The 12,562-nt window shown below is 45.0% G+C and overlaps 1 protein-coding gene across 13 annotated transcripts in view; it reads right to left on the bottom strand.

The window, feature by feature from the left end:
• Nucleotides 1–12,562, bottom strand: part of Dnc (phosphodiesterase dunce) — a 219,903-nt gene that overhangs the window by 33,114 nt on the left and 174,227 nt on the right. For 9 of the 13 annotated variants that reach the window (XM_076901305.1, XM_076901311.1, XM_076901307.1 and 6 more), the window contains 3 exons: nt 11,193–11,381; nt 9,517–9,549; nt 8,513–8,533 (listed from right to left, as the gene is read on the bottom strand). In XM_076901305.1, coding sequence (XP_076757420.1) covers nt 8,513–8,533; nt 9,517–9,549; nt 11,193–11,381 — 243 coding nt within the window. The remainder of the gene's footprint in view (nt 1–8,512; nt 8,534–9,516; nt 9,550–11,192; nt 11,382–12,562) is intronic. The other 4 variants (XM_076901312.1, XM_076901300.1, XM_076901301.1 and 1 more) reach the window with 3 other exon arrangements.

Here is a 12,562-nt window from a genome sequence, read left to right as displayed (position 1 = left end):
CGTCACATATTAAGAAACCATTGCGCAATAATCGCCAGCGGACAGTTCAGTAGCCGAAACTGCTTCGTTAACACGTTCGCCAACTAGAATTACATAACGATCAGAATCTATTAGCATTTTCGGGTCAGCCAGAGCTTCTGAGACTCGTCTATCTCGTTGTCCGTGAATTATGCTTCCTAGAAACCGCGGAATTAACGGCCAGGCTCTAATCACCGTGCAGCAGAGTCGATTTCAAACGAGTTTCAACAGCTAGAGCGGAATGTCGCCATTCGAGCGTCGTCATTTTCTTAGAAACCGATTCACTCGTCGAGAAGAAATTTTGCGAACGACGATCGATCACCAGGCGTTTAAAGTCCTTAATTCCGCGATAAAATTGAAAATCACAGGAAATCTGTGTTTCAAATACGAACGCGCGATAAGCCAGAGCACGCGTCGATACCGACTCTAGGTCGCCTCGATAGTGCTTTATTATTCCACGATAAAGCGAGACGTTATCTGGGAAACGTTTATCTCGCTGAGAAAATTCAGAACCCGTCGTCGAACCGTACGACCAACACGAATCTCGACTACCACAGGAACCAATCGACCAGCTCAGCTATCCTCGATGACAATTAGAATAATCAGGGTAACTCGAATTCATCCGCCAGAATTCGTCGCGTGTGAGATCCCTCGAGTTCGTCGAAAGTGTGGCCATCGAACGGCGTTTTGAGAAGACGCGTCGACGATACGGAACCCAACCATTCGTCTTCGCGTTAAGCGGTCCTTATCTGAAAATCTGATCGTCAGCGATTTCCCAGCTAAACACCCAGGCCCGCCCAGTATCTCGAGAGAAGTCGTTATGAAGTTTCGACGGCTCGATTATCCCTCGATCCGATTCAATGGCCCGTGGCAACCTTCGCGAACTTCTGGGAAGGACCCATCGATCAATTCATTATTTCCGGGGGAAGTTCGAGAGGAAAGCCAAGCCGCGCGCCTTTGCTGGAGACTTAATAAAGGTTTCCAGCGCGAGTTTGGTAAAAGAGAAACTCGAGCGCGGGTACAGAGTTCGATCTGGGTCAGAAAAGTGGCAGTGTGTGTGTTTGAGTAGAAATGGACTCGAGTAGGACTTAAGCGAGTGAGCACTCGATATCGAAGATAACTCAATGGTCGAAAGTTCCACGAGAAAGCCATTGGAACACCGCAGACTGATGCCACGTAATCGTTAGACTGGACGCTCGACTCGTGGCGACATACAGGCTGCACCGTAAGAGTACTTAACAAAATATATCAGTGACTCACCCGAGCACTCGAGCAGCGACTCGATCAATAAGAACTGAAAATTGTGGCCACCACTCGGCTAGAAGTGTTTCAGAATATTTTAGCAGAGTATTTATTAAATCGACAGAAGACCAATTCGAGAGACGAATTTCTAGTGAAATGCAACGACTGTGTGGAGTGAACAGAACCGACGAAACGTGACGTTCTCATTAAGTCGACGCCATTGGTCGACTGATAAACGAATGGTCTAATGCATGGGGAATCTGATAGGGGACTGAGAGATTAGGATGATTCGAGTGCCGAACGAGTGTCCCTCGATAGAAGCTGATAGTGCTCGAGATACTGTTTCAGCGCCTCCTCTCGACCAAATCCTTATCTTCCTCCGGAAATTTAGCGAATTGGATTCAAGCCAGAGTTTCCGTAAAATGTCTGGCGTTCAGCTAATTTCTGGTCGAGCCCTCTTCGCGTTACTTTTCGAGAAATGGTTGGTAAAAATGAGATTTTTAAGAACCAGCGATTTCTCATCCGCGACGTGGCTCTTCTATCGACTAGCAGTTAGGAAGCTGCGACGAGAATCGAATTGTTGTTCATAAATTCCGCGTGAGAGGTGCGTGAAGAATAACCGCGAGGGTAACGTTGACGAACGAGCACGTATTTCTCTTCGACTTCTCGGTCCTTTTTTATTTCGTAATAAAGTAATTTTCCAATCGCTGGATGAATGGAGGTATCGGGAACGCGGCGCCAGCGGGAATAAATTATCCGTTTTTCGTGGAAAATAGAGATCGGAAACGAAATTGTTATTTACGGGCGAGCACTCAGGGGAACGTGTCCAAGAACGTTCAAGTATCGTGATTAATTTGAATAATTCCCATGGAGTTACGGATCATTTTTTCAAAAGTCAGACTCGTCGCAAGACTTTGAAATTGATACGCTCCCGCGGAAAATTAATTTCGAACGCCCGTCAAAGCTGGAAAATTTATGAGCAACGCTTTCGAAAGTTCTGAATTTATATCCAATATTCCCGGGCGACTTTATAATTCAGATCCGTTTATTTAATACCGCTAAAAGCGCTTCCCGACGATCCGCGATCGAGTCGCAACGAGATTTCGCGATTGCAACAATTCTTGCAAAACGTCCCTGCTAATCTGCCACGCTTTTTCAACCGTCGTCCCTTTCGCGTTTCACGACCGTGCCGCGATATTTTTCGCAACTCCCCCAGCATTTCAACCTTCCGCCGGCTCTCTGTTGTACCACAAATATTTAAATAATGACAAATATGAATGTTAATGCGCCATTCATACCCACTGAAGAGAGAAAGAAGGATACGGTACATACACAGAGTTTCATAAATATTCAACGATCTTCAGATCACGTTCGTTGCATATTTATGAAACCAGTTTGGTTCCCACGAAAATCTACGGTCCTCTCGAATTTGTCCAACCAAACAACCGTGTATAATATTTGCGACTAATATTCTATTCCGTTAACAGTTCATTTTAGAAAGAAATTCAGCGTGCAAACGTGTCTGGACAAATGAATCTTTACGACACGAAAATACTTTTACTCGAAATGTCCACCAAAGCAGTTGTTTTCAGACCGTTAAGGCGTACTGGCAGTGGAATGTCGATTTTAATTTTTAATTTCTCAACTAATAGCAAAAGTTCACTCGTTCGTTGTTAAGTGACGCAGCAGATAAATGATATCTCTATTAATGCGTTGCTCGTTACGTTGTCAAAGAGTCTCACACCTCACGCGTGGCAACAATAAATATCCAAAGAAAATAGCAACGAATCGTTAGAGAAAAATGACAAATATCACAGCTGCGGACTCTGGGATCAGCTACAGGTATGCTCCTATTGATTAGCCCCTGGCAAGCATTCCATGGCATTCAAAGTACATTAATCACTCTACCAAGGAACCTGACCTAGGACACTGCGCAACAAGCCATTCTAAAAATGGCAAACGTCATACCCGCTGGCTCATAAGTTAATTGCACTCCTGTCGACCCTACGTAACGTCGTAAACATGGACTAACGTCGTCCTCCAACCACCTAAATGCCCCCTACAACCATGACCTATCCCAACTCCCACCAGTATTCAGAATCCCCATTCATCAACTCCACGACGATCAACTAACGAGCCTATCACCACCGTGACATCAAAGAAATCGTACGAGAACCCGCGATTCTATCGTCAACCATTGAACAACCCCCTATATAAATACCCTGTTACTGGTGCTCCATTACGGTGTACGTATCGTATATAAAAAAGAAAACCACACCATCACGCTGAAAGTTCACGCCTGGCTTGAAAACGCGATCACACCCCGTCTGGCAGAACCGTTTGCGAGGCGAAGTTACCGCGAAATATCTCGAAATACAGTGGAATCGATGCGAGTGGTCACCCACGCGGATTGGTTGCGCGGGACGGGGCGACGTCACCACGCTGGCTCGCGATCGAACGCAACTGGATCGATCGGTCGAACCGTCCGTCCGTGCACTCGAGTTACGCGCACAGGAAACCGGAAATAGCCGATTCACGTGACAAAGACACGGTAGACTGGCGTCGTCGGACACCTCGTGTTTGACGCGACGTCCAACTGGCCAGGTTGATCTGCTTTCGCCGAGGTTTCGCCGTTGACCGTGGGGAGGGGCACGATTTGCGCGGGAAACTTGCGCGTGGATATCGGCTCTAGTTGTATTTCCCTCCCTGTTCCTCTTCCCTCTTTCAGCTGTCTTCCGTTTCACTTGGTCCTCGTCCAGAGGGACCATTTTTCTTCCCATCCTCCCTCTGGCTGCGAACTTTCGTCACCCGTTGGACTGGGTCCAGCTATTGGTGTCCGTGGGCATCCACCGTTGGGGCGGATCCATCGTAGGGGTTGCCTTGGGATCTTCGTGGTCCCGTGGTATCCTTTCAGCAGCATCGTGTTCTTCCTCAGGTTCGATGTTTCACGGGTTTTCAGGCATTTCCACGGTGCACTGAACCATCAGTCCAAGTTCTTGGTACTTGTGGATGATGCTTCGAGTTAGAATGGGTCCAGTGGTTTCGCGAAGAGTATCCGTGATGAGCTTAGCGTGGTCTTTGGATTCGAACTTGTTGGCTGGATTTAATGATAGTTGGGGAAAGTCTGCTGGAGGAGTTCCGTTGTGTACTCAACTTGGGTGCAGACTCTTGGGTGCTGTTATGGGTGCAGGTTTGATAGTATCCCTCTAACTTCTTCTTGTTTCACGAATTCAATTCTCTTTTATTACCGCTGGTGTTTCACCTCGAGCTCCGTACGTTTCTCTTCTCGTCTCGAGGATTTTTCCGACTCCGTGGGATCCTTCCATTGTTTATTTTTATCGTAATGAAGTTTACCGTTCCATGGTTTTTTTATCGTTCGCCCAGTTTGAGCAGTTTCTTTCTCTCTTATCCGTTGTTTCGTTTCTCTTTATCAACGTTTCCTTGGACATTGTTCCCAGTGATAGTAAGGAGCCGAACGATGGGACTTAAACCTACGACCCTAACATTTCGCAGGCTGGTTAGACGGGTCTTACAGTGTCAATTTTGCCGTCCCCTCGGTGGGTTTAATAACAGAGCGAATATCTTCCTGGGTCTTCTCTTGCACCATCCACCTCTGATTTATTATAATTCCGTAATTGTCTCCAGCTTACTTTATTTTTCGCTTGCTTTTGTCCCGTTCCGTCCATTACACCCGTGATACTTCTGATAAGCGTTAATTTTCCATCCACGTTCGTATCGGTGGGATCCATGGTCGGTGGTTGCGGACAGCACGAAACGATACAAATTGGACGCTTCAGGAGCCGTCGAGATTGGAATTAATTTACGTGGATGCTACCTACGCTGCAAACGAGCCCCTTGGTAAATAATATATTTAAATTGGACCGCCTCGAGCGAGTCCGTCGTTTAAGCTCGTCGAGACAATACGAGCCAATCGAGGAACGACGATGGTTACCGATCAATTTGCGCTAAGGACCAGCGATCATTTTGTTACGCGAGAGTGGAATAAACAAGTAAACATACGTGCGTTTTAATGGCAAATAAATTATGCAATCCTCGACGACTAAGCGACATAGTCTGCCATTAACGACGATTTAAGAGATTCCGTTTGGATCGGTGGTCGTAAACGAAACACTCGAGCAAACCGCGTAATAAAAATTGTTAACCCATATAAATATTTTAGAATTATCTCTTCCGAAATACCTATGAATCACCAATCTGCCTCTCCATGGAAACCCCCTATTTCCAGACTCGACACATTCCAATCACTCCACTTTGCATCGAAATAACCTGATACATGGAAAATTCGTGATATTTACAAAGGAAACGTGAAAAATCGTTGCAAAAACGTGCAAGGATACCAATTTCTCGAGAACATCCCTACGAAGACACTTGATCGCACTCTCACCATTCTGCGTCACATTTCAACAAGTTCTTAGCAACAAAAAAGTCGTTACAGGATTCCAATATCTTCAGAAATACCGTCAAGCGATTCGAACGTTTCGTAGGATCCTTGAAAACGTCCGCAGAGTACTCAGACCAAGTGATAACAAAAAGAAAAAACCCAGCTGATTAAAAGAGAAATTACCGATCTGAGCAGAACTGGCTAGAAGACGCGCAGAAAGACCGGATTCGCGCGAGCACGCAACGCTGATCGATGACCAGCTGTTCTCGTCATCCGCGGAGAACGGAAACCGCCGCACTGGCGGGCACCATTCCCGAGATAGTGATTGCCACGTACGCTGCAGACGCACACGCGCGCGTACATCCATCCGCAAATGACTCTCTCGTCTTGACGCAGAAACCGGCGGTCGTTATTTTAATGAACGCCTCAATCGGCCTCAATTCCCGGGATTCTTCGGCCGGTACCAATGCGGGCCGTGGATCACGACGGGCACGAGTCGTCCTCAGGGTCGAATTCGCGGCGTTTCGTCCGATCAAGAATTCTCCATCCATCAGCGATTCGAGGAAACCGGTGATCGTGCCTCCTCTCGACGGCAATTTGATGACTCTCGACAGTCTCATCGGCCTCCTTCTGTTACACGTGACCAACTTCTCGACTCTTTTTGCCGCTGCTAAGTGAGTTCTTCTACGGATTTTTTATCGCATCGAATTTATTCGAGGAAATTATTAGAATTTTTCATAAGTTTTTTCTCTTCGTTGCGTTACTTCAACGATTGTTTCTCGAGGAGGACGAACGATCTGTCGGTTCGATTTGAAAATCCCTCAGTCTGGTCGAATGTATCGAGGCGCGCGGTGGGTAAATTTGAAATTGGACGACGCTGGCCCGGTCCAAAAGCGAATTACCGGCAATCACCGGCTGCTGATTGATCGACGTCGGGCAGGAGTCGTCGGTTATGCGAACGGGGCCAGAAAATACACGACGCGGCGCACGATGGCCGCGTAAACGTGTCCAATCGCTGTTTTCTCATCGTCCGGCGGTCAATATTGATTTTCCGCTGGGAATTCAGCGGCGGTCACGTTGCACGCTCGCGTTTCCCGTGTCCCGATTCACGGGGAACGTCATCCCGTCCCCGCGTTTTTTTTTTTTTTTCCCCCAGTCCCTCGAATCAAATTTTATCTGCCGTCCAATTATCGACAATGGCGCTGTTAAACGAGCCGGGGGTGTCAACGCTGTAAACGATCATCCTCTTAAGGCAATCAGATGTACAAATAATTGGTAACGTTTAGAGAAATACACGCGCGCCTCGTTATCCGTGATACGGTGTTGTCAACAATCCTATTAAATTGTCACAAGACCCTGAATAACATAGTAATTAACCAGGCTCATCGAGGTTGATTGGCATCATTATACGAAGCCATAGGACATCCCACTAAATAAAATGATCAGCTTCGAGAGAGGAACTCTCGTCGCGTCCCGCTCGAGCGCACCAGTCTGGGCCAACGTTCCTGATATAGGTCGATCGACGTGAAATATTCGCAAAACGGGATCCAACCGTTATCTAACGCGTCGCACACGCGAATTAGACGCAGAATGAGAGGAACCATCACCTGCAGCGTCGCGAAAATAGGCGTTACGTAACTGCGGCTGGCAAACAAGGCGAAAGATGGGTCTTTCAGGGCGATTGTTGGAGTCTAATTGCGCGCGACAGCCTCGTAAACATCTTCTCTCCCACCCACAAACCAGTAATCAACGGGGACTGCGCCTATGCGTGTCGTTCGCGATGCAATCCTAACGAACGTGCCACCCAAGACCACGAGATTTTGAATGGCGATCAAGAGTCACCCGTGAATGAACGATTTCTTTCAGTAATTGCACGATTCGTGTCATTTGTTTTGTAGCGTTGTCGTCGAGTGATCAATCACCGCGATTTGATTCAGGTAACGCAGAAGGAAGTTTCACGAGGTGATTCTGAAGGCCAAAATAAATCGAAAGTCAAGAGTTACGGAATTGCGTTTGAAGCTTCGTTTCTGAGGAAAACGACTTTTGAAAGGGAGAGCTCATGGGTCGACGCAACTTAGTTGTGCGAGCAACCCCCTGGAACGTTGCACGCCACAACGCTTCATGGGATATTACGATCATGCATGCTTGGAGTTTCAAAGTCTCTTTTTTCAGAAACGAAGCTTCGAAGACAATTTTGGTACTCTTCATCGTCGTCTTATTTTGGTTTGTAGAATAACGCTGTAAAGTTGCGATCGTGACATTGGAAGAGGGTGAAGTAATAAGGAAATAAAAAAAAAAAACTAAAGTCCGTGACAATCAACGAGATTCCTGAACGACGCAGATTCCTCTATGAAACTCCACACACGAGCTGCGATAATCCGACTACGACAGATGGAGTGAAGCGAATACTCGACACTCTGTTTGCTCTCGGCGAGATAAAAATATTTGCACTCGGTGCACTTCCATTCTCTATGCACTCAATGCATCGTGAAAATATTTACTACCCTGACCAACCGGATATCTGGGACACTGTGGCCATTTATCTGGGATATTCGCGACTTCTTCGCTTTTCCGATTCTCTCGATAAACTTTTGAATTCTTCTTATTCCGATTTCCTTGCTAAATCCCATTCTGCTTGTCGCTGTGTATATTCCAGATTATCGTTACTGTCATTGACTGTTATAAATTACACTATTTCTTTGCTTAACAACGCTTACTATTTAAACGAATTGAAAGCGTACGCCAATTAAGAGAAATGATAAAATGATCGCATTCAATGGTAAATCGGAGTGTACAGTTTGCAATAATAATAGTTGCAGTGTACTAAAATTACGTAATAATGCAACTTACCTATACTGATCGGTAAATATCCTGAAAATGACAATTTATTTTTATTCGAAAACGTTCCACTATAGTCGACATGCTGTTAATTAGTTACGTTAATAAACGCAGCTTAAACACAGTCCCACTCTGTTCCCCGTCTACTTGTACCCATCGGTTACGTCCTTTTTGTCATTGCAAAACGTTAACTGCCAATTTTTTTTTTTTTTTTTTTACAAAACGACTAACAATTACACAATGTACAAAGGTAAAAATAACAATTCTGTACATATGATACAGCGGCTATCTTCGAATTTCTCGTCGAATGTATCTCTGGGTGTCTGGATGTGATTCTCTGTTTATTGTTCGCGGTGCAGATAGAAGAAAATAAAGAATTCCAAAGTGTCTGGGTGTACCAGTGGATGTGTGTAGGTGTGTTCTCAAGCATCGATCGTTATCAGCACAATTCTGCCAAGTGTATTTACAAGGAAGGAAATCAATTCGACGGAACTCGAAGTGGAAAGTAAGAATACATTTTAAAAACCAAAGGAAAATCACTCGATAGGCAATATCTATAGCACTCAATAAGCAATGTCTTATATATATATATAATTTCTATCGGTTAATTAAAGCAACTAACAGTACACAAATCTCCGTAAGCTTTCCAACAAATTGTGAAAAAAGGGGAACTAATGATAACTCTAATGTACAAAAGAATCTCGCAAAACGAAGCTCGATAAAAGCGCGCCGCAAAACGACTCTCGATGACTCGACAAAGCCGCTCAGCTTCAAAATCGCGGCAGAATTTTGGTTCTGCGCGCGCGCAAAAAAAGAAAAAAATCAGTTCCATGCACCTCAGCGACTTCCGTGTTCCTCGTCTGGATATGTGTGTGAGAGAAAAGTAGAGGTGATTAAAGAGGCGGCGAATCGAATTATCGTGGCGAGGGGTGTTGATTAGTCTGTGAGTGTGTTTCTGTGACTATATGTGAAGTGAAACGAGAGACTGATAATAGATAATAGGATCGTGTACATACGCTCGCTCGACAGGAAGCTCTGTCTCTTTGAACCTGCAACCCAAGGATCACAAACATATGATTTCACATCGTCACACCCCGCACCCGTTCGTCGCGAATAAATAGAAAAAAAAGAAAGTAATCTCTCTTGATGCAACAAGGTGTAACTTGACTTCGGAAATCGAGAAAAATTTGGTGAGAAACGTTACGAACCATTCTTATTTTCCAACTGGTGCAATCCTTTTTCTCATTACCTTGTTGCATAGTATATACGAGTACTATAAACATGTGAAATAATACGAAGACTAGTGATATATGCACCACCATCACCACCATGGAAAGCTACGATAGTTTTTCAAGCTACACATAAAGAGAAGAAAGATCTTACAACAACAGGGCAGTATTGTACAATAGTGCTCGGATCAGATGTTTCAAGAGTGTCCCTACTTTAATCCCCATGCGTCAGTAGAATAGGTACGATCACGATCAGACATTCGAGAATCTTGAGAAATGCTACTGATTTTCAATTAAATTGATCTCATTCCTTTTCTTTTTATATCCTCATTAAATATCCACGGGATATACTCATCCAAGGGTGAGCTGTTCTACAATGCCGACAGAACAAGTAAAACGTTTTCAAGATCCTAAAAAGCATCAACATTATCAGAAGCATTTTCAAGAGTCCTACATGATTTCAGTCGATAATATCAAAAGTCGTTGCAACTGCAGACAGTGCTGAATTACCGACAGAGCCTGAGAATTCATACAACTGCAGTTGCAGTTGCAACTACAGCTGATACAGGTGTTTCTCAACAGTCGATAACGTAGAACGACACCGCAGAGAGTAGTGCCGCGAAAATTGACGGCAGTAAACGGTGGAATATGTGGCTTCGTTAAGCTTTATTGATTCATACAGTCGATAAATCAATGGTAGGCTGGTTTGTTTTCTAATTCCGGTTAAATTATTCATGACCGCGTACACGTTGCGTTGCTACGTGGCAATTATCATCGTCGTGTGTACAAATGGGTTCATTAACGGCGCGGCGGCGTGTCAAGAGGAATCTGTAATTCACGTGGGCGCAAATTACACCGAGCTCCCCTAATTGTGAACCATAGTCATCCACTGAATAACCAATAATTATCAAGTTCGCGCGAACCAGCGCGAAGCTACTGGTTACTTCAATAAGTCAATCAGCGCCGCTGCGAAATTAAACACGGACAATGCGCCGCGCTCACCGTTAAATGAACCACGAAACGAACCCACGAACTCTCCCACGGGGTTTCATCCCGTTTCTATCTCGAAAAGTATTAAACGAATTTAAAGAATCCAATTTAATGGTTCCGCTGTACGCTAAAGCTTCTTCGATTCCCTTTGATTTCCACACAAATTCTACATGTCTGATCGCGCACGACCGCATCTACCGCGGCCCCAATTCGAACGAACGAACGCCCAACGAATGGCTTGACCACATCCACAGTGGTTTTAAATTCGAGCTCGATTCCCGCGGGATTAAACATCGTCTGATCCGAGCAGGACACCCACGACAGTCAAACACCATACGAAACAATCCAAACTATCCCATTTCATTATTTACAAGGTTAGATCTTTCTCCATCGTCCCGACGGAGGGCAAAAAGGATGCTTCCCCTCCGAGTCGACACAAAATTTAAAGCGGATTCGCGGCATCGAGGGCTCACCTTTCGCTGGCGATCGAACTGTTTCGAGACATCGACTTTGGTGACATCTCGAAGTCGCTGTCGCTGCGATACAGGAAGCTCTCCCGCCGCTGCGGCAGGGTCTGGAGAACCAGGCCTGCACTCGGCGAGGCGCCACCCCCGCCCCCGGCGCCGCCGTCCAGCGTAGAGGCGCCATTTTCCACGTCGAAACTGCGAACAGAGAAGAGAAAACGTTCAATGCGTTATTGTTCGTCGATTAAATCACTTAGAGCAACATTTCTCATTTCTTTTTATAAATTAAATAGACTTTGTAATCGATTTAATGAAGTATTTACGGTCTTAAAAAATGTCCACTAAATCAATTGTTTTAAGTAACGCGGGAAATAATGGAAACTTCAGGTATAAGTCAACGTCTAACTTGTGCAATAATTTTCATGTAGTTTCGAAGCTTTTAAGGAGGAAGTACGTCTCCCAGTGGACACTGCTGCGGTATAAATAGCTCGCAAAGTATGCTGGTCGAATTTCTTAGTTAGGCTAACGATGGCATCCCTTTACGTCACCAGGATGCATCGTAGTTTACTTTTTCAGGCCCAGAGCGTCTCAGCTTGGAAACGAAAGGGTTGCTCTTCGAGAGAAAGACTGCGTAGCACACGTCTAGCAGTTGGTTGGTCAAAGAGCAACAACAATCGTGAGGAATCTGTAAATGGGTCACCAAAACTCGATTTCTGCGTTCAGAAAAATGTCTCTGGTTAAAGATCGCAAAAATCTCGAGTTTTCAGTAGAAATTGCCAAGCTCGTTTCTGTACAAACGTTAGTTTTACGTGATATTTAACGTCGACCTTTGTTGGCAATAAAAATTCGCAGATAAGTACGCGTTCGAACTGCGTCTCAACGCGCCAAGGAATAATTATCGAAGATAATAATCGCCGCGATCTCGATCCAATTTTCCCGTTAAGCGCACCTAATTAGCCCAGGGATTAATTAACATTCTTCCTATCGTCAGCGTTGACCAGAAAACACGGGTCGCCTTCCGGCTCCTGATACTTATCATTGCGCGCCATTATGTAAGCTATGATTAAATCCACGGCCTTGCCATTCAATGGCTAAATAGCGAACGTCCGGAAAGCGAACATCGATAATTGCTTTCCTTCAATTCCACCATTTTTCCGTGAAAATTATTTCTCGTCCGACAACAATTTCTTTTTTCCTTCGACAATTTTCTAAACTGAATTCTCGCAGAAAATTTCATTAAAAAATTGCAGAACATTTTCGAGCGATTGATATTTTGAAGCAGGTTCGGATTGTCAAAAATTATTCGAAAGGTGTCCGATCACGGCTGACCGGTTCTACTTTAATCTGAGACGCATGTTGCCATTCAAGCTCTCGAGACT

The sequence above is a fragment of the Xylocopa sonorina genome, chromosome 9 (assembly GCF_050948175.1).
Source record: "Xylocopa sonorina isolate GNS202 chromosome 9, iyXylSono1_principal, whole genome shotgun sequence".
NCBI classification, from domain to species: domain Eukaryota; kingdom Metazoa; phylum Arthropoda; class Insecta; order Hymenoptera; family Apidae; genus Xylocopa; species Xylocopa sonorina.
The sequence above is the reverse complement of the archived record's forward strand: the minus strand, read 5'-3'. Positions and strand labels throughout refer to the sequence as shown.